At 40.1% G+C, this 23,130-nt stretch overlaps 1 protein-coding gene across 1 annotated transcript in view; it reads left to right on the forward strand.

Moving 5' to 3' along the window:
* LOC148879602 (26S proteasome non-ATPase regulatory subunit 13 homolog B) overlaps positions 1-22,088 on the forward strand; it is a 35,549-nt gene extending 13,461 nt beyond the window's left edge. Inside the window, exons 4-6 of the mRNA XM_088961171.1 lie at positions 16,679-16,875; positions 16,986-17,085; positions 21,625-22,088. Coding sequence (XP_088817297.1) covers positions 16,679-16,875; positions 16,986-17,085; positions 21,625-21,810 — 483 coding nt within the window. The 3' untranslated portion in view covers positions 21,811-22,088. The remainder of the gene's footprint in view (positions 1-16,678; positions 16,876-16,985; positions 17,086-21,624) is intronic.
* Positions 22,089-23,130: the final 1,042 nt, after the last annotated feature.

Genomic DNA, 23,130 nt, shown 5'->3' on the forward strand with positions numbered 1-23,130 from the left:
TTAATAATTCATATTACTAGTTTCTTTTTCCTTATTTATCAGGGATACATAAGTCGGTGGACACTACCTTGAACCCTTGAAGACTTCAAAACCAGAACTGAAAAGAAAGGAAGAACTTGAAAGTTTTATTTGATCAACACAAGAGAAACCAAATTATGTCATCTTTTTATTTTTAAGTATTTTCCTTTTTTTCTAAGACAATCTTCTTCTTCCACCCCCTTTTTTTTCTTGGGACAAAAACAGGGGCTCTACCCTATAGTTTTCTGAGATTTCTTATCTCATGAATATGTTAATTTTTTGATCGATCATGAATATGTTAATTTTCTGTGCTTTGATATGAATTTTATGCTTATTTAGTGAAGATTATTGGTAATTATAAGTGAAAGGTGATTTGCTGGATTCTATTAAACCTAGGGTATTACCTCAATACCTTTTTTTTTCTTTTTTCTTTATTTTTTTTTTTTAAATCCATTGCCTAGGTGGGCACCTATTGCCATGTTGCCTAACTTCACAAAGGTGCTTTGGCAACTATGTTATGGAATTGGCTGCTGTTTGTCTTATGTTGGACTATTTTGAAGGAGTTACTTGATGAAATTTTGAGGATAAAGTAGTTCTACTGGAAAGTGGTGGGGTGGGCAATATTTGTAGTCTTGAATTCTTGTAGAGTTTGTAGGGGTAAAGAATGACACATTCTAAGATCCTTAGAGTGTTAGATTACAACACACTCTTGGTTAGTTGGTTGTAATGTGGATAACTGACCAATAGTGTATTTGGGTGTGCCATATGCCTCTTGGAGGAAATCTGAGGTGTGTGAGCTTCTGGGACGCTGGGACCTGGTCATAGAAAAGTGTAAGGAGAGACTACCTTAATGAAAGAAAAGCTACATTTCAAAAGGTGGTGGATTAACCTTGAGCAAGTCAGCTCTATCAAACCTTCCTTATTTTGAGGGAAAGATAAAGTATTTCATTAAAGAAACAAAGCCTGTACAAAGCCTTTGCAGTTGAAAAACAGTCCTAGAAGTGGGGACTGTGTTTGAAACAAAGGAGACTAGCAAGAGAGATTAGAGAAGAAGAGAGAGCTGCGGCAAGGAGAGTTAGAGGATGAGTGTTTCGAACATAACCTCCCTCTAACTCTCTAATACACTTTTATTAAGTTAATCTTTTAGTAATTACAAAAGAGGTCCTTAGTTGGACAAGAAATTACAAAAAAGGAACATAAAAGAGTATGTGCCCAAAATAAGGCCCATTACAGAGAAGAACATAGAGATAACATACAGTAACAGCATATGGGCCATTCGGCCCATCTTCTCTACACTCCCCCTCAAGCTGAGCATAGATGTCAATCATGCCCAGCTTGCCAGTGTCATGATGAAGTCTTGCCTTGGAGATGCCTTTGGTTAGAAAGTCTGCCAATTGGCCTTCAGAGGTAACGGATGGAAGGCACACTTCTCCGGAGGAGACTCTTTCTCGGATAAAATGTCTATCAACTTCAATATGTTTGGTTCGATCATGTTGTACCGGGTTGTGAGCAATGTTGATGGCAGCCTGATTATCACAGTACAACATCATGGGTCTGTCATGATCAATCCCAAGTTCTTCCATTAAGGACCTTAGCCACAACAATTCTGAGACCCCATGTGCCATGACCCTATACTCTGCTTCTGCAGAAGATCTGGCCACAACAGATTGTTTCTTACTCCTCCAAGAGACAACATTACCAGCCACCAGACTGCAATATCCTGAAGTAGATCTTCTGTCATCCATATTTCCAGCCCAATCAGCATCAGTATAGGCTTCAAGTTTCAAGTGGTCATGCTTGGTAAATAGGATTCCTTTCCCTGGAGAGCCTTTCAGATAGCACAAAATCCATTTTGCTGTTGTCATATGAGTATCTCTAGGAGCATGCATGAATTGGCTAATGCAACTGACAACATACGCAATGTCTGGTCTAGTCATACACAGGTACAAGAGCTTCCCAAGAAGTCTCTGAAAAACCCCTTTGTCTTCCAACAGAGTTCCATCTGTAGCTGAAAGTTTGTGACTCATATCAATGGGAGTTGTAGTTGGTCTTGCACCCAGTTTTCCAGTTTCAGACAATAAATCAAGAACATATTTCCTTTGGGAAATAAGGATCCCATCCTTGGATCTGGCAACTTCTATGCCAAGGAAGTATCTCAACTCCCCCAGATCCTTAATCTCAAATTCTGTATGGAGGAAAGACTTAAGAGCCAGAATGCCTGAGGCATCATCATTAGTCACTGTAATGTCATCAACATACACAATGAGATACACTGCCAAGGATCTACTTCTCTTCACAAACAGAGTATGATCCGACTGTGTCTGAACATAGCCGAATCTAACAAATGCAGCTCTAAATCTCTCAAACCAGGCTCTAGGAGATTGTTTGAGACCATAAAGAGATTTCTTCAATCTGCATACCTTTCCTTGCATATCTTTCCCATACATCCCTGGGGGAAGGCACATGTAGACTTCCTCATGTAAGTCACCATTCAGGAATGCATTTTTTACATCCAACTGATAGAGAGGCCAATCAAAGTGAGTTGCCAGAGATAAAAGAACCCTCACAGATGTCATCTTGGCAACAGGGGCAAAAGTCTCCAGGTAGTCAATTCCATATGTCTGTGTATACCCTTTTGCAACAAGCCTAGCCTTGTACCTCTCAATAGTTCCATCAGCCCTGTATTTAATGGTGAAAATCCACTTGCACCCAATCGGATCCTTCCCTTCAGGCAAATCCACCACCTCCCAAGTACCATTTGCATGTAGAGCATCCATTTCGGTTTCCATAGCATCTTTCCATTCTGGAATCCCAAGAGCTTCTGAGACAGACCTAGGAATGGGGTTAGAAGCAACAGAAGAGAGATAGGCAAAGTATGAAGGAGAAAGCAGGTCATAAGAAAGGTGTTTGGAAATGCAGTGTGCAGTACATTTCCGCTTCCCTTTCCTAACAGCAATGGGGACATCAAGGTCTAGAAAAGATGATTCTAAAGGAGTTGAAGCAGTACCTGTTATCTCATCTGTGATTGGGAATGTATGAGCTTTATTTGTTGTAAGGGAAACCACTTGCTCATTCCTGGATCTCTGTCTTTGATACACTTTGGGATTATGGATAGGGCGAGGGGGTAAAGAAATAGGGCTCCCTGGACAAGAGGTATGAAGTGATTAATCCTCCTTTGACTCATTTGGTGAGGATACAGGTTTGTCAAGAGGCTCAACTGGGACAGGAAGAGGAAGAGCAAAAACTTGTGACAGACTCTCCCCCTGTGGACAAAGTCCATCCTGAGAGGAACTATAAAAAGGAGAAAGTTCATTAAATGTAACATCCATAGAGACATGTCGGGTGCCAGTCTTTGGATCAAAACAGCAATAACCCTTTTGTGTGGGGGAGTAACCAAGGAAGATACATTTGTGGGCTTTCGGTTCAAACCTGTGTCTTTGCACACTTGGAATGTGAACATAGCAGGTACAACCAAACACACGAAGAGGAATTGGGAAGAGATCCTTGTCTAGATGAAGAAGACTGAAGGGGGATTTGAACCCTAGAACCCTTGAAGGCATATAGTTTATGAGATAAGTAGCAGTAAGTACAGCATCATCCCAAAATCTTGTGGGAACATGTGAGGCAAACAAAAGGCTCCTTGCAACTTCAACAATATGTCTATTTTTCCTCTCAACAACTCCATTTTGTTCAGGGGTTCTAACACAGGAGCTTTGATGAATAACCCCCATGTCCGAAAGATACAAGGATAAACTCTTCTCAAAGTACTCTTTTGCATTGTCAGATCTGAAAACCTTAATTCTGGTACCAAATTGAGTTAGAACAAGCTCATGAAATTGCCTCACAAGTCTTGGGACTTCATCCCGGGATTTCATTAAGTATATCCAGGTGAATCTAGAGAAGTCATCAATGAACAAGATAAAATATCTGTAACCCCCCATAGAGGATAAATGGTATGGCCCCCACACATCAGAGTGCACAATATGAAAAAGAAAAGAGGATCTTTTATTGCTCATAGGGTAATTTTTTCTACAATGCTTTGACAACTGACAAGACTCACAATTGAGACTGGACACACTGACTTCCTTAAACAGTTTTAGAAACAAATGGCTTAAAGCAGAAAAAGGTAAATGACCCAACCGACAATGACTCAACATAATTTGACTAACAGACTCTGAAAAGGTAGAACCAAAAGCAACATTCTTGGGATGATCACAACATTGGCCAGGGGTGTCGAGCAAGTATATTCCATTCGCTTAATGGCCACTCCCAATCACCTTCTGAGACTTCAGGTCTTGAAACACACAGTGAGAAGGGAAAAATGTTACACAACAATTCAATGATTTGGTCAGGCTACTTACAGATAACAAATTGGTATTTAATTTAGGCACATGAAGAGTGGAAGGTAAGAGTAAGGAGTCTGTAGCCTTGACAGTTCCCTTGCCGGAAATAGGGGCAAGAGAACTATCAACTAAGGTGATTTTGTCATGGCCAGGAAGTAAGTCATATGAAACAAATAAAGTGGAAATGTTGGTCATGTGATCAGAAGCACCTGAGTCTATGATCCAAGGGGTTTTGTGTTTACCTGAGGTGGATGCATGGTTAGCAGAAGGCCTTATACCTGAGTGAGCAAAGGCAATGGTGGCTGAACTTCCAGAAGGGATGGATGATGAAGATGCACCTTCAAGCTGACTGATCATCTTTCCAAACTTCTCATAACCAGCTTTCATGGCTGCCAACTGTGCACTGGTAGATTCAACCTCTGTATCTGTGCCTGCGGCTGAATGTGCACTTCCTGTCTTTCTACTATCAATCTTCTTCTGGAATCTGATAGGTACAAGATTGGGATGCAACTTCCAGCACTTGTCCTTTGAATGTTTCGGTTTCTTACAATATTCACACACCACTTCTTTCCTTCCTGAGCCACTGTGAGCTTTTGTAACCCCTTTGGGTTTAATTCCCATATTTGCAAAATGATCATTAATACCAAATCTTTGAACCAGCATTTGCCTTCTACTTTCTTCACTGCTGACCAGAGTATAGGCTTGTGACAATGAAACATCTTCCTTGGACAAGATGTTTTGCTTTGTAATATCATATTTCAGAATTCAGCCCTGTCAAGAACTCAAACATCCTATTCCGCTCAACCAATTTTTTGTATGTTTCAGCATCCTTGGGGGTATCCCAAGTCACGGCCTCTATCAAATCAATCTCTTGCCATATAGATTTTAAGATTGAGAAGTATGCTGCAAGTGACTTCTCCCACTGTCTTAGATTTTTCACATCACTTCTCAGTTTGTAAGCTCTAGCAACATTCAACTTCTGGGAATAAGTCTCTGCAACACTATCCCAGATCTCTTTAGCCGAATTCATCCACAGATAATGTTGACTGATCTGTGGCTGCATTGAGTTCACAAGCCACCCAATCACAGTGTAGTTTTCTTGTACCCATTTCTCATAAGATGGATCATCTTCTGAAGGAGCTTTCTTGCTCCCAGAAATAAAACCCCATTTTCCCTTGCTACAAATATGGATTTTCACTGATTGTGACCAAGCTAAGTAATTGGTCCCATCAAGCTTGACTGTAGTTACAGCTAGCATAGAATCGGTTGGGGTTCCCAACATCTGCCCATATTCAGCAGTATTCTTGTTTTCAAAGTTTGAGAAATCCATTTTGCAAAGTTCGATGATAATTCTTTTCTTTTCTGTTTCAGCCTCCAAAAGACACCCAACAACCTCCAAATACAAGATATTTCTGATTCTAACAGTCGATGTCCCAAGAGGAAGGCAAAAGAAATACAGTCCTTGAGACACCTTCTGTCGAACACTCAGTGTGCAATACTTGACAACACACTGTTTACTGTTTCAACCCTCAAAGTATAGGGTACTGTTTACTGTTTCAGCCTTCAAGAAGGGGCTGGAATGAAGATGAGACTAGTACCTCTTAGTTTTAACAGTCTCAGCAACTTCCCAACCCCAATAATCAGCCGAATAGGACCTCCAAAAACAACCCAGAGATTTCTGGGTAGGAGCAGTCCTGCAACAGTGGCCGAATGATGTAGTCTCAGTAGCAGTGATTCCATGGGTATTTCAGCTACTTGACAGTCCGGAAAAGAGATAAAAACAACCCAGAAATCTCTGGATTAAGTCAGACCAGAGGATAGCCGAATAGTAGCACTGTTTTCAAGGAAACTTCGGCCCCTTTTAACAGTCCAGAACAGTGAAAAATTAACCCAGAAACAACTGAGCAAAGACTTACAGTAAGAGAGTCTCTGGTTTGTACAATAAACCAGGCCGAACACTTGTCCTCTAGGATGACTTCGAAAAACCCTTTTCTCTGATTTTAAATCAGGCAAAGCAACTTGTTCTCTGATTCTTCCTAGCCACCGAACCCTTCTCCAAGTGTGTAGAAGCTTGGGAACCCTCCAATGACCTCCAAGAATCAGGCGGATGACTGTAAACTCTCAGCCCTAGAACCTCCTCATGTAGTTGGCTGGACTAGAACCACATGAGGGACACGCCAAGCAGTGGCCTGCTCTGATACCAAGTTGAAAAACAGTCCTAGAAGTGGGGACTGTGTTTGAAACAAAGGAGACTAGCAAGAGAGATTAGAGAAGAAGAGAGAGCTGCGGCAAGGAGAGTTAGAGGATGAGTGTTTCGAACATAACCTCCCTCTAACTCTCTAATACACTTTTATTAAGTTAATCTTTTTGTAATTACAAGAGAGGTCCTTAGTTGGACAAGAAATTACAAAAAAGGAACATAAAAGAGTATGGGCCCAGAATAAGGCCCATTACAGAGAAGAACATAGAGATAACATACAGTAACAGCCTATGGGCCATTCGGCCCATCTTCTCTACACACATTAAGGTACTGGGCAAGGCAGGTATTTTCTTTGTACAACCCAAATTCCACTTTGATTAATTGCATACAAAAAGATAACTGAGATAAAAAAATAGCTATAAGGTTTTGAGGGAACATCTTGCTAAACAAGGGGCTTTGAGGCAACAATTGTTTTGGGCTGCAATGTAAAGTGGGACAGAAATATGCAGTAATGTGGGAGTTTAATCCCATACACAAAGCTGTAAAACCTTATTTTAATTTTTGATCCTAACTTCAAATAAAATTCTCTTTTGCTGATAAAAAAAGGTTTTGAGGGAACATCTGTACTGGGCAACATTGTAATGTTTTTGGTGTAGCTTTTACACTTTAATATCAAAGGAGGTTGCACCTCGTGCCTCTCCTTGGGGTACTTGTAACATTTCTGATATATCATTAATAAATCCTTTTTCAGTTATCAAAAAAAAAAACATAGTATTGCTGTCCATGAGTATATCCTTCCCCAGCTACTGTATTTACTGTAATGAAATTGTTTTAAAAAAAACCTCCTATTTCTTTCTATCCGGATTGACCACAGCACTGTTGCTGGAACTATCTCCCCAACACATTCCAACTCCATAGTAATGCCAACAGGTCTCTTGGGAAACAGAAATGTACTCCAAACATCAAGATTTCATCCATATCTCCCATGCAAAACTGCAGTAAATGAAAGGATGCTCCGCCCCCTCAGAATTTTCACCACACATCACACATCTGCTAGGTTCCACCGCCATCCTTCTCTTTGATAAGTTGCTAGCTGTTAAGCACTTCCCCTAAACTGCCACCCACATAAAAAAGAATCTTTGAAGTGAGCTGCTGATCTCCAGATCCTGTTTTCAGGAAAACTTTCCTCATCATTGCACAATCTGTTATAAAAGGATTTGACTGAAAATTCCTGATTTCTCCCCCATCCAAATTAATCTATCTAACCTTCCAATCACGTTTTGGTATTTTGCATTCCTGCTAATGTGAATGACTGATTTAAAAAGCTGCAATGGGACTTATTGTGGGAAGGTGATAGTGCGAGAAGAAACCATTTGGTGAAGTGGGACTTGTGTTTACCGATAAAAAAAGAAGTGGGAAAAGGTGTGTAAGCAAAAGGAGGCTGGTGGGCTGGGGATCAGGCATATCAAGGAAAGGAATTTAGCTCTGTTGGGAAAATGGCTTTGGAGATTGAAGGTTCCCCATTAAAACAAATGCTCTGTGGGCTGTGGTGATCATAAGTATGGGAGGGATGCCAATGGTTGGGAATACAATCACCACTTGGACTGGGTCAAATACACCAACCTGTGGAAAGGCATCCCTCAAACCTATAACCTTTCATCAATTTCACTTAGATTCCAAGTGGGTAAAGGTAATAAAATCAAGTTGTGGACTGGCCTTTGGTGGTGGGGTTAGAGAACTTTGGCTGTATCTTTTCCCCATATCTTAAGCTTGTTTCTAAACAAAAATACTGTTATTTCCTCCTGCATAACTCCTTTTGTTCAAGGCAACTTGTGGAATTTAGCTCTTAGAAGACCCTTTAGGAACCATGAAATCACTGGAGTTGCCACCTTCCTAGATTCTCTCAAGGAAATTTATATTTCTCCTTCTTGTGACCTCATAATCTGGAAGGTCCACCCTAAATTTACTACCAACTCTTTCTTCAAGACTTGTTTCAGGCCCACATGATTCTATGTTTCAGGACAAGAAGGTATGGAACCCCGTTATCCCCTGATAGTGTCCTTTTTTGTTTGGGAGGTGTGTTCTAAGGAGAACCAATACTTCTGATCTGCTGCAAAGGAAGAACTTGGATAGATTGTGGATTCCCCCTCAGGTCTTTATCATGGCTTGCAGGACACTGGATTTGCAAACCATCTTTTTCTTCAATGCCCGATTGCAAGATGCTTAAGGAACTTCTTCCTAAACCTGATTGGTGGTAGCTGGGTAGCTTCTGAGCATATCCTTGATGTGATGTCTCAATGGCATTTTCAAGGTATAGGCATCGGGGGGGATCTTTTGACAACGAGGCTGCTGAATATGAAGATTTGAAAGCACACATAATCCACCTTTGCAATTCTTAGGCTCTTAATTCTGAAGCTTTTTGTGGAGTGTCCTTTGTGGTCTCCAAAGAAATCTTGTTGCAATCCTATACACCTCCCCGACACCTCATACTTCATCAGCAAACTGTAAATGTGTGAGGGGGGTTTCCATCCTCCCAACCCTCCAGCCTCTAATGAGCCCCCTAGAATCTGTTCCGTGAATCAATTTCCCCAAAACCTCCACAATTAAAATGAACAAGAAAGGAGAAAGGGGGTCTCCTTGTCTTATACCCCTATTGGCTGGAAAGAAGTCTACTACTGTCCCATGCACTAGCACTGAGTAATGACAATTCCGGACACAACCTATGATCCACTTACACCATCTAGCCTCGAACCCAAATTTAGTCAAAACTTTCCTCAAAAATTCCTAGTCCACCAAGTCATAAGCCTTTTCCAAGTCCAGCTTACAAACCACTCCCTTCTTCTTATCCTTCTTAAAGTTCTCCACACTCTCATTAGCAATTAAAATCTGATAAGTAATTTGTCTTCCACTCACAAAAGCTCCTTGGTAGTGTGCAATGATATCTGGCAAAATCTTCTTCAGCCTCAAAGACAACACTTTTGCAATGATCTTATACAAGTTATTAACCAAGCTAATTGGCCTAAAATCTTTCGGGTGGGAAGGATTTTAGTATTCTGATCATATGAATTCTAATAATGGTCTTTCCGTTGAGCTTAAGGCCTACAATGCTGGACACATTTAGGGTTGAAAATATGTTGTTATTTGTCAACATTTAGGGTTGCAAGTTTAGTAAAATATAGCACAGAGTGTCTATTGATTAGTAGTCTCTTGGACTGCAAACCCATTCTTGATCCATCTCTACTGGGCTAAGGCTGTGTTTGGCGAATAAGTGGTTTGAGAAATAAGTACTTATTTGGTGTTTGGGGTTCTTTTCCAAACCACTTACACTTATTTTACTTATTTAAAGTACTTATTCGGGGTTTGGTAAGCCATTTAACCAATAAGTACTTATTTTTGTGGAAATGACAATTATATCCCCAACATAACAAATGCACATAAATGTTATTTTATGAATATTATATTAAACTATTTCAGTGGAAATGATAACTCTACCCCTCACAATACACATGGGCCCACATGTCATCACATGGCACTGCACATGTTACACGTGGTGCTATTAAATAATTTATATTATATGAGAAAATACAATAATAATAATAAAATTAAGAATAATAACAATATTATAATAATAATGATAATGATAATTTATATTACATTCAAAAAGTACTTTTACAAAATAATATAGTACTTTCAAATAATAAAAAATTCTTGTAATTATAATATTAATAGTAGTAATAATATTAACAACAACAATAATAATAATAATAAATTAAAAAATTAACCCAAAATAGAAGGTCTTGTACAAAAACCAAAGAAAGGTAAGCACTTAATTATTCCCTAATGTAAAATAAACCTCCAAACCATTAAAATTTGAAAAAGGATGACAATATTTCTTTCATCATCTTTCATCTTTTAGAGTACAGGGAGTTGATAGACCTACTCTATTTTGGGCTAAATTGTAGCTGGCTGTATCACAAGTTCACAATAGTGGGATGTTGGTCCATATAATTTGGGTTTATTTGCATATTGTAATACTCTGGAGTGCAGAGTAGATAAAGAAACTGTAATATGTTTTTCAGTTTATTAAAAAGCTAAATTTCTCTTTTGCTGATCAAATTTTTTTTCTTTAATCTTTTTTATAATACTGTTGAACAACTAAAAAATCAAGCCACTAGTGATGGCGTGATTGGTAGCGAGACGGGTTGTTTCATACATTGGCAACTCTTCTCTATACCTGTCTATACCAATTACAGCTAAGTTATTGAGCTCGAAAAGATCAGAACTTGCATAGCTCACTACAATATCGTCGTTTTCATCACAATCATCTATATCAACATCTCTAATATTGAAATCGGTCTTCTTCTGCTGGTAGCTACTGATAATATCTCGTGCTACTTCTTCGACTAGCCTATTCCTTTTTGGCTTTTGCTATTTGTCTCATGATCAGGCCTGCATTGTCTTTGTAGAGACATTTGTTCCCATATGGGCCTCTTCATGCCATTGCTCAATTTCCCATCCAAAGTTGGGGCTTTGCTTAAACACAATCTGTAGAATGTCGGCACCGACGAACATGTGGATGCCTGTGTAGATTTCAAAATCCTCTATGAACATATGCTCTATACCAGCAGCAACAGACGAGACTTTTGCCTTCTTTGCATTGTCTACAGTGAAAATGGAGATAGTTCTTCACGGGCAAATGGAGAAGACGGTTCTTCATAGGGTCATTCCATGAAAATTTGAAAAGTTTATAGTGACACTCTTGTCCCAGAAAAATAGAATAAATACTTAAAATAAGCAACCCTGGTTATTTTTCCTGTCGGTGTTTAAAATCCTAGTGAAGGTTGCTAACAGATTGGAGAAGCTTATGAGAGATTTCCTGTGGGAGCTAGGAGAGGAGAAGAGGGATCATAGAGTTAGCTGGGAGATTGTATGTAGGAGTAAGTCTTGTGGTGGCGTGGGGCTTGGGAGTATCAGGAGAAGGAATATGACTCTGTTGGGGAAGTGGTTATGGAGGTTCCCTATGGAGAAGGAGAAGCTATGGGCTAGAATAGTGGCAAGTATACGTGGGCTGGAGCACAATGGATGGGATGCTGGAATCAGAGCTAGGACCACAAGCAATTCTCCTTGGAAAGCCATTCATGACATGCTACCAGTTTTCTCCCCTAATATCAGGTATGACTTGAATTCCGGTAACTCCATAAAATTTTGGGAACAAACTTGGGTGGGGAGTGCCCCTTTAAAGGATCAGTTTCCTTCTGTGTATGCTCTTTCTGATTTGAAAAATGAGCCGATCTCGTCTTTCACCACCCCGTCCTCTTCCACTTTTGGGATTGGGTGGAATTTGGGTCTAAGAAGGGATTTGAGGGACTTAGACCTCGACACCTATCCCCAATGGCATTTTCTCTTGTGCTTCGCTCTTCAAAGTCTTAAGTTAGTCCACCAATCCTACCTTCCCCCCTCTTTCCCTGTTGGTGAGGTTTGGTGCAGAGCAATGTCTCCTAAGGTTGGTAGTTTTTTGTTGGGAAGCCTATCTGGAAAGAATCAACATAGGTGATCTACTCCAAAAGAAGAGACCCAATACTTGCTTGTCACCTCAGTGGTGTGTTCTATGTAAAGCGGATGGGGAGACTGTTTTTCACCTACTGGTGTCTTGCCACTTTGGGACATTTTGAAAGATGATCTTTTGCAGGTTTTTGAGGAGTTTTACAGGAGAGGAATTGTCAATCCGGGTGTGAACTCTACATTTATAGCCTTAATTCCAAAAAAGAAAGATGCTTCCCACCAGAAGGATTTTAGGCCAATTAGCTTGGTTAATAGCTTGTATAAGATCATTGCAAAAATGTTGTCTTTGAGGCTGAAGAAGGTTTTGCCAGATATCATTGCACACTTCCAAGGAGCTTTTGTGAGTGGAAGACAAATTACTGATCAGATTTTAATTGCTAATGAGAGTGTGGAGAACTTTAAATGGGATAAGAAGGGAGTGGTTTGTAAGTTGGACTTGGAAAAGGCTTATGACTTGGTGGAATGGGAATTTTTGAGGAAAGTTTTGACTAAATTTGGGTTCGGGGCTAGATGGTGCAAGTGGATCATGGGTTGTGTCTGGAATTGTCATTACTCAGTGCTAGTGAATGGGACAATGGTAGACTTCTTTCCAGCCAATAGGGGTATAAGACAAGGAGACCCCCTTTCTTCTTTCTTGTTCACTCTAATTGCGGAGGTTTTGGGGAAATTGATTCACAGAGCAGATTCTAGGGGGCTCATTATAGGCTGGAGAGTGGGGAAGGCGTAAACCCCTCTTACTCACTTGCAGTTTGCTGACGACATGATTCTGTTTTGTGAAGGAGGTAATGTGAGCTTTATTAGGAATTTGAAGTCAGTGATACAACTGTTTGAGCAAATATCCAACTTGAAAGTTAACCTTGGGAAAAGTTGTGTTGTGGGGGTGAATTTGGAGGAGGGAGAGATCAGGGAGAGTGCTGAAATGTTGGGGTGTGAAGTCTCGGGTTGGCCTTTGAACTACTTAGCGTTGCCTTTATGGGATATTTCCCTGAGAGAGAGCTTTTGGAACCCGGTGGTGGAAAGGTTCGAAAAAAGACTGGTGTCAAGGAAAAAGAACTACCTCTCTCTTGGTGGGAGAATTACTCTTATTAAGGCCACACTTGCTAATTTCCCTATCTTTTGCTGTCGGTGTTTAAAATCTTAGTGAAGGTTGCTAATAGATTGGAGAAGTTAATGAGAGATTTCCTGTGGGAACCGGGAGAGGAAAAGAGGGATCATAGAGTGAGCTAGGAGATAGTTTGTAGGCGTAAGACTTGTGGTGGTTTGGGGCTTGGGAATATTAGGAGAAGGAATATGACTTTGTTGGGAAAGTGGTTGTGGAGATTCCCCTTGGAGAAGGACAAGCTTTGGGCTAGAATAGTGGCAAGTATTCATGGGCTGGAGCATAATGGATGGGACGCTGGAATCCGAGCTAGGACCACAAGCAATTCTCCTTGGAAAGCCATTCGTGCCTTGCTACCAGTTTTCTCCCCTAATATCAGGTATGATTTGAATTCCGGTAAATCCATAAATTTTTGGGAACAAACCTGGGTGGGGAGTGCCCCTCTAAAGGATCAGTTTCCTTCTTTGTTTGCTCTTTCTTATTTGAAAAATGAGCCAATCTCGTCTTTTACCACCCCGTCCTCTTCCATTTTTGGGATTGGGTGGAACTTGGGTCTAAGAAGGGATTTGAGGGACTCAGACTTTGACACTATTTTGAGCCTTATTGCAATTCTTGATAACGTTGTCTTAGACCCCACTAGGGCGGATTCTAGAATTTGGACACCTTCTCCCAATGGCATTTTTTCTTGTGCCTCTTTCTTCAAAGTCTTAAGTCAGTCCACTAGTCCTACCTTCCTTCCTTTTCCTGTCGATGAGGTTTGGTGCAGAGCAATACCTCCTAGGGTTGGTAATTTTTGTTGGGAAGCCTATCTGGAAAGAATCAACACTGGTGATTTACTCCAAAAGAAGAGACCCAATACTTGTTTGTCACCTCAGTGGTGTGTTCTTTGTAAAGCGGATGGGGAGATTGGTTTTCACCTACTGGTGTCTTGCCATTTTGCGAGATTAATTTGGGAATGGGCTTTGTCCCTTTTTGGTTGCAGTTGGAACCCCCCCCCCCCCCCCCCATCAGACTTGCAAGGCCTTTTTCCCCCTTCTTTTTTCAGGTGGCTGATAAGGAAGTGGGGTGAAATTGCAAGTTGCACACAAACTAAGTCAGTAATGTGTGTGCTTGGACCCCTCCACCTAGTGGCTTCGTGAAACTAAACTTCGATGGGTGTAGCGGGGGAAATCCGGGACAATCAGGGATTGGGGGTGTTTTTAGGGATGAAAATGGGGTCATTTCTGCCATGTTCTTAGGCTCAATTGGAGTGGGTGACTCCCTTAGAGCTGAGATCTTTGCAGTTATGGAAGGAGTCCAAAAAGCTAAGGAGTTGGACATCAGGAAACTCTCAATTGAAGGGGATTCAGAGGTGGTGATAGGTGGATGCTTAAAGATTACAATGGTTTATGGAAGTACAATAATGAGAGGAGGAAATTCAAGTGGCTGGTGCGGGAGATGGAAGTTAAGATACGTTGGGTTAAAAGATCGGCTAATTCCCTAGCTGATGGTTTAGCTAAACAAGGGGCATAAAGGGACTCACTTTTTTGGGCCAAGCTGTAACTGTAGTGTGTTTTTTTTCTTTCTTTCTTTTCTTTTCCTTTTTTTTTTCCTTTTTTTGAGGTTCTTTGGTGCTCTTGGAAGATAAGCGTGTTTGTCTTCCTTTTGTAAATCTTCTATTGATGATTTAATGAAAGTATTATTAACCAAAAAAAGAAAAAGTGTCTTGCCGCTTTGCGAGGTCAATTTGGGATTTGACTTCCTCCTTATTTGGATGTAGTTGGAATACCCCATTAGACTTGCAGGGCCTTTTCTCCCTTACCTTTTTCAGGTGGCAGATAAAAAGGGGAAGGATAATGTGGAGAGGACCAAGGGCTGTAGTATGTTGGACACTGTGGGAAGAAAGAAACTCTAGGATATTCTCAGAAACCCAGAGAGGAGCAGCAGATCTGAGGGCTATCATACATATTAGGGCAGTATAGTGGCTGAAATCTTTGGAACTATTCACAGTCACTGTGGATGGCATGTTGAGGAAGTGGGGCAAATTGCACACAGACCAAGTCAGTAATGAATGTGGCTTGGACTCCCCCACCTAGTGGATTCTTGAAATTAAACTTTGATGGATGTAGTAGGGGAAATCCAAGACAATCGGGGATCGGAGGTGTTTTTCGGGACGAAAATGGGGTCATCTCTGCCATGTTCTCAGGCCCAATTGGAGTGGGTGACTCCCTTAGAGCTGAGATCTTTGCAGTTATGGAAGGAGTCTGGAAAGCTAAGGAGTTGAACATCAAGAAACTCATAATTGAAGGGGATTCAGAGGTGGTGATAGGGTGGCTGACTAAAGATCAAGATTGTTTATGGAAACAACAATGAGAGGAGGAAATTCATGTGGCTGGTGCGGGAGATGGAAGTTAAGACATTTTGGGTTAAAAGATAGGCTAATTCCCTAGCTGACGGTTTAGCTAAACAAGGGGCAGAAAGGGATTCACTGTTTTGGGCTAAGCTGTAACTTTAGTGTCGTCTTCTTTTCTCTTCCTCTTCTTTTTTTCCTTTCATGAGGTTCTTTGTGGCTCTTGGAAGATAAGTGTGTTTGTCTTCCTCCTGTAAATTTTCTACTGATGATTTAATGAAAGTGTTATTGATCAAAAAAAAAAATAGCAGCCCTGGACCTGCTTATTTTTTAAGCACTTATTTTCGAAACAAGTACTTATTGTCGTCTTTTTTGCCAAACAGGAATAAGTACTTATTTGCACTTATTTGTGGTCCCATCACTTATTTTTTATTTTAAGTGATATCAAACAGGGGCTAAATACCACTATAGCAGCCAGATTATCACGTTGATCTGAATCACCCTCAACATGATTTGACACAATGGGAAATAATTGGAAATTTATTAGTAAAATGGAAAACCTGCTGCAGTGCTGCTTGTATGTGGTTGAGTTTTTGATGTTTGATGTTAGTAAATATTTTTTTGACCTTGTATATTGTTAAAATGGAATTTGCATACTAATAGTTATTGTTTTTTTCGTATATAAACCTCAGTGGCTTTTTTATAATGAACATTGTAAATGAAGTCTAGTTGCGGGGTTAGAGCATCTTCCTCTTATATCCCACTGCCTTTTTATTGCCTTGATTGATACCTTGGGTTATGCACCAAGGGTTTGCTGTAAGGACCATTATGAATGTTACTGAATTGCTAGACCGTGCATCCTTTTATTAGTTGATTTCTATTGGATGGGATTATCTTATGCATTTTTTTGACTCCTGCTGATCTGTAAAAGAGGCTGGTTAAAAGCAGAATGTGCCTTTTTATTTTCTTGATGCATGGTCAGTGTGGGTGAGGGAGAGGTTGAATTCTGGTTTGTTACCTGGAAGCTACTTTATTGTTTTCTCATCCAGTGACCCTCTGGTCAATTTCTTTTCTGAGTGTGGGTATTTGCTAATTCCAGGTATTAACCTCTCTTAATGACTGTGCAGATAAAGTGCCTTCTAGGGACAAAAGTGGAATGGCTCTACTACATTCTCCAGGCTTTCAATTTTGGTGATTTAGGTCGTTATCAAGAACTCTGCCATGTTCATAAAGCTGCTTTGATGTCTCAGCCAGCATTAGTAGAGAATGAAAAGAAACTGTTGGAAAAAATTAACATTCTCTGTTTAATGGAAATCATCTTCAGGTGTGTATTGGAGAGCAGTATTAGTTAAGAATTTGTCTGGGCAAGGTTAAGTTATTACTGTTTGTTCTTTATACTATTGCTGCATTTAAGCAAATTTTCTTATATTGCAGTCGTCCCTCGGAAGATCGCACTATTCCATTAAGTGTCATTGCAGAGAGAACCAAACTTTCCATAGAAGATGTAGAATACCTTCTAATGAAGAGCCTTTCTGTAAGTGGATGCTATCCTTAAGGCCTTGTTCGTTTTTCAAAAGGTCACTTACATTTATCTGGGTAAGTGAACTTACCCAGGTAAATATTTCCTGGGAAACACTTACCGGGAAATGTTCTTTTGATTCCTAGTTAAGTTATATAGCAACTTTTTTTACCCATAAAAGGCCAATGTTAGAATGGGCAAGTTTGTCCCATTATTTTTTGGGAAAGTTACACCTAGGAGATAGGTATCACTTACCTGGGTAAGTGATACCCAGGGAAACTAGCTTTTACCATGGGGCCCTGATTTTACTGTAAATAGAAAACTATATAGTTGGTCAATGGGAATCACTTTCCCGTTGACTAACTTTCTCCCCTCCTATTTCCTGAAAAATGAACGATCCCTAAGTTTTAGGTGAAATAACCCCCCCTCTCCAATATATGGACACAAGGGGGAAACAAAAACAAAGAGCATAACAAGAGAAGAAATATATTAAAAAGAAAATATGTGTATCTTAGGTTTTCTATTGACATGTATGATCTTATTGAAAACTCTTTGTAATTGCAAAAGATCATTGTAGCCTTAATTCCCAAAAAGAAATATGCATCCCACCCGAAGGATTTTAGGCCAATAAGTTTGGTGAATAGCTTGTACAAGATCATTGTAAAAGTGTTCTTTGAGGCTGAAGAAGGTAATTCCAGATATCATTGAACACTATCAAGGAGCTTTTGTGAGTGGAAGACAAATTACAGACCATATTTTAACTGCTAATGAGAATGGAGAACTTTAAGAGGGATAAGAAGAAGGGAGTGGTTTGTAAGCTGGACTTGGAAAAGGCTTATGACTTGGTGGACTGGGAGTTCTTGAGGAAAGTTTTAACCAAATTCGGGTTTGGGGCTAAATGGTGTAAGTGGATCATGGGTTGTGTCCGGAATTGTCATTATTCAGTGCTAGTGAATGGGACAGTGGTAGATTTCTTTCTAGCCAGTAGGGGTATAAGACAAGGAGACCCCCTTTCTCCTTTCTTGTTCATTTTAATTGCAGAGGTTTTGGGGAAATTGATTCACAGAGCAGATTCTAGGGTGCTCATTAGAGGTTGGAGGGTTGGGAGGATGGAAACCCCCCTCACACATCTACAGTTTGCTGATGACAGGATTTTGTTTTGTGAAGGTGGTATTGTGAGGTTTATCAGGAATTTAAAGTCAGTGATACAACTGTTTGAGCAACTGTCCAATTTGAAGGTTAACCTTGGGAAAAGCTGTGTAGTGGGGGTGAATTTGGAGGAGGGAGAGATCAGGGAGAGTGCTGAAGTGTTGGGGTGTGAAGTCACGGGGTGGCCTCTGAACTATTTAGGATTACCATTAAGTGATAATCCCAAGAGAGAGAGCTTCTGGAACCCAGTGATGGAAAGGTTTGAAAAAAGATTGGTATCCTGGAAAAAGAATTACCTCTCTCTTGGCGGGAGAATTACATTTATTAAGGCCACGCTTGTTAACTTACCCATCTTCTTCATGTTGGTGTTTAAAGTCCCAGTGAAGATTGCTAACTGATTAGAGAAGTTAATGAGAGATTTCCTGTGGGAGCCGGGAGAAGAGAAGAGGGATCATAGAGTTAGCTGGGAAATAGTGTGCAGGAGTAAGTCGTGTGGTGGTTTGGGGCTTGGGAGTATTAGGAGAAGGAATATGACTCTGTTGGAGAAGTGGTTGTGGAGGTTTCCTATGGAGAAGGAGAAGCTATGGGCTAGAGTGGCAAGTATTCATGGGCTGGAGCACAACGGATGGGACGCTGGAATCAGAGCTAGGATCACAAGCAATTCTCCTTGGAAAGCCATTTATGACCTGCTACCAGTTTTCATTCCTAATATCAGGTATGACTTGAATTCCGGTATTCCATAAAATTTTGGGAACAAACCTGGGTGGGGAGCGCCCCTCTAAAGAATCAGTTTCCGTTTTTGTACGCTCTTTCTGATTTGAAAAATGAGTCGATCTCGTCTTTCACCACCCCGTCCTCTTCCAATTCTGGGATTTGGTGCAACTTGGGTCTAAGAAGGGATTTGAGGGATTCAGACTTCGACTGTATTTCGAGCCTTCTTGCAATTCTTGATAACATTATCTTACACCCCACTAGGGTGGATTCTAGAATTTGGACACCTAACCCCAATGGAATTTTCTCTTGTGCTTCGTTCTTCAAAGTCTTAAGTCAGTCCACTAGTCCTACCCTGTCCCCTTTTCCTGTTGGTGAGGTTTGGTGCAGAGCTATACCTCATAGGGTTGGTAGTTTTTGTTGGGAAGCCTATCTAGAAAGAATCAACACTGGTGATCTACTCCAAAAGAAGAGACCCAATACTTGCTTGTCACCTCAGTGGTGTGTTCTGTGCAAAGTAGATGGGGAGACTGGTTTTCACCTAATGGTGTCGTGCCACTTCGCGAGATCGTTGTGGGATTGGGCTTTCTCCTTGTTTGGATGCAGCTGGAATCCCCCATCAGACATGCAAGGCCTTTTCGCCCCCTCCTTCAGGTGGCGGTTAAAAAGGGGAAGGACAATGTGGAGAGGACTAAGGGTTGCAGTATGTTGGACACTGTGGGAAGAAAGGAACTCCAGGATATTCTCAGAAACTCAGAGAGTGACAGCAGATTTGAGGACTATCATATAGTTTAGGGTGGTACAGTGGCTGAAATCTCTGGAAATATTCATAGATTACACTGTGGATGACATGTTGAGGAAGTGGGGTGAAATTGCAAGTTGCACGCAGACCAAGTCAGTAATGAGTGTGGCTTGGATCCCCCCCCCCACCCCCCACCTAGTGGATTCTTGAAATTAAACTTTGATCGATGAAGTAGGGGAAACCCGAGACAATCAGGGATTGGGGGTGTTTTTAGAGATGAAAATGGGGTCTTCTCTGCTATGTTCTCATGCCCAATTGGAGTGGGTGACTCCCTTAGAGCTGAGATATGTGCAGTTATGGAAGGAGCCCGGAAAGCTAAGGAATTGAACATCAAGAAAATTATAATTGAAGGGGATTCAGAGGTGGTGATAAGGTGGCTGACCAAAGAACAAAATGATCTTATGAAGTATAACAATGAGAAGAGGAAATTCAAATGGCTGGTGCGGGAGATGGAAGTTAAGACTTGTTGGATTAAGAGATCAGCTAATTTCCTAGCTGACGGTTTAGCAAAACAAGGGGCAGGAAGGGATTCCTTGTTTTGGGCTAAGTTATAATGTTAGTGTCTTTGTATCTTTGTATTTTATTCTTTCATTTCTTGGAGTTTTTTGTGACTCTTGGAAGATGAGTGTGTTTGTCTTCCACTTGTAAATTTTTTACTGATGAATTAATGAAAGTGTTATTGATAAAAAAAAAAAAAACTCTTTGTAATTGTTAAATGTCTATTTATGACCAAGGAGTTCTGTACATGTTTACTGAAAACTCTTCGTAATTGTTAATGTGTGTATACAATCTAAAAGATGATCTCAAAAAGCTGGACCCCCAAAATCTATTCGACAGGGAACTGTACAAAAACTGTAAGACTCTTCATGAAAGGAGAGATTGCCATGGCTACTGCTTTCTTCAGTATTTCATCCTTTTTGTGCAATTCATTTTGAAAAATTCTTGAGTGATGTTCCAACCAGACAGTCCAGATAACAGCGGCTGGAATGACTCCATTCTTGGATCCATATGGAATGTGGATTACTGATGCCAGCTGTCCAAAGTGTCCTTAACTGACCTTGAATATTCCTAACTTAACATTCAGAGACTTTAGGCTGCGCTTGGTTGCAATCCAAATGTAAATATGTACACTACATATTTACTTTTTTTCGGTGCAAAGAGTGGGCCCATCAATAAATGCTCCAACTATCTTATGCTCCAATGCCTTAACTTTGGTAAAAAAGTTAATTATCAAAAGAACACAAAATTGTATCAAAAACTAGGTACAGTATGTAACAATAATTATCTCTGGTTCTATTGGGCCAATGGATGAAAGGATGGTTAGTAGTCTCTTAAGTGTGTTAATTTAATATTGACAGGTCTGGTGGGAGAGTCCAAAATAATAATTGCTTGAGATCTGAATGAGAAATGAAACGGAGAAACATGATGTTGGAAAATGTTTTTTTTTTTTTTTATTGTGATATAATAATTGGAAATATGCTTTGTTCTTTTAGAGGGCTTGTTGGTTTATATTTATGTATTCAGTTTATAACAAACTGAAATCTTTTTGTCAAAGTAAATCTAATTGCTTGATATGCATCTTCCATATGCCTGCCTGCATTGAGCCACTGAGAATGAGATGGAAGTTAGCAGAAGTAATATAAAAAAATGCAGTACAAGGTTATAACTTGACAACATGCCCTGCAATTACAAAGTACAAGGTTATAACATGATTGAATGTTTTTACTTGTATTCAAGTTTTCTAACAAAGACTTGGTCATGCATTGATCTAGAAACGATTAGTCTGCATTCTGCAATTACAAAGTAGCCGTTATCATCCTTCTATATTTGGGTGATATTTGACATGCTTTGGAAGCTTTCTTGATTAGTTAACTCAAGAATTTCATTTGCAGGTTCATCTTATTGAGGGGATAATTGATCAAGTTGAGGGAACGGTTCACGTTTCTTGGGTGCAACCAAGGGTTTTGGGGATACCCCAGATCAAATCCTTGCGTGACCGTCTGGACAACTGGTTGGACAAAGTTCATACTGCTTTGTTGTCTGTTGAGGCGGAAACACCCGACCTAGTGGCGTCGTGATTGTATGTTGCTAGTATCTTTTTTATGCTTGTATCAATGTGGCACCCTGAAAAGGTCAAAGAAAAAATGATGGGGGAAATGCTAGTTGCTTGTTGGACTCAAGGCACTTACATTTTTGGCTAATCTTTCTTGAATCATTTTTTGGAAGGTGCAGCCTAATGTCTTGTATTTTTTTTTATTCGTTGGAGTTGGATTCACGAGGGCATGATTAAGAGACATGTTGAGTAGTGCTTTCAGAAAATATCTATCTTTATTCTAATGAATGATGCTTAAATTTATATGTTCCAAGTTCCTACACTTTTCGGTAATATTACATTGGATGAAGAACATTGCCGATTCATGCTCATATCCCCCAAACCGTTGATTAGCTCTGAGCGTGCGATGTTGTTTTGCTCGGATAAAATTGCTAATGCTTTGCCAATTGCCAATAGAGGTTGTCACTTCCTGATTAAGGTTGTATTTCTGAGCTCAAATCACGTAAGCTCCGTGTCTATCTTGTGATGTAAAAAATAAAAAATGCCGACCCAATTTGACATGTGCTACCTGTGTCATTCACTTAAATGCTTGGGCCAATTTTGGACCAAACAGCAATGTCCAACCACCACCATTTGACCGAGATGCACGTTGTATTAGTTATTGCCTTACTAGGTTAGAAAACTAATGAACCAAGATTTGCTCGTCTTTGCCGAAGAACAGAGAAATGGCAACTAGAAATGTGTAAGCTGGTATATGATGCCATTGGATTCAAAATTACATGGCTCTCTCCAGCTGCTTTCTCACTCGATTGGGTTGGATTGGAGTAAATACAGAATACCTACATCACTGCACCCAAAGTTCACATTATCCATCTCGTAGAAATTTATTTTTTTGATCAATAACACTTTCATTAATTCATCAGTAAAAAATTTACAAGTGTATGATAAACACACTTATCTTCCAAGAGTCACAAAGAACTTCAAGAAATGAAAGAATAAAATACAAAGATACAAGGACACTAACATTACAACTTAGCCCAAAACAAGGAATCCCTTTCTGCCCCTTGTTTTGCTAAACCGTCAACTAGGGAATTAGCTGATATCTTAATCCAATATGTCTTAACTTCCATCTCCCGCACCAGCCATTTGAATTTCCTCTTCTCATTGTTATACTTCCAAAGATCATTTTATTCTTTGGTCAGCCACCTTATCACCACCTCTGAATCCCCTTCAATTATAAGTTTCTTGATGTTTAATTCCTTAGCTTTCCGGGCTCTTTCCATAACTGCACATATCTTAGATCTAAGGGAGTCACCCACTCCAATTGGGCCTGAGAACATAGCAG

The sequence above is a fragment of the Nelumbo lutea genome, chromosome 1 (genome assembly GCF_056320005.1).
Source record: "Nelumbo lutea isolate HS-2025 chromosome 1, American lotus-T2T, whole genome shotgun sequence".
NCBI classification, from domain to species: Eukaryota; Viridiplantae; Streptophyta; class Magnoliopsida; order Proteales; family Nelumbonaceae; genus Nelumbo; species Nelumbo lutea.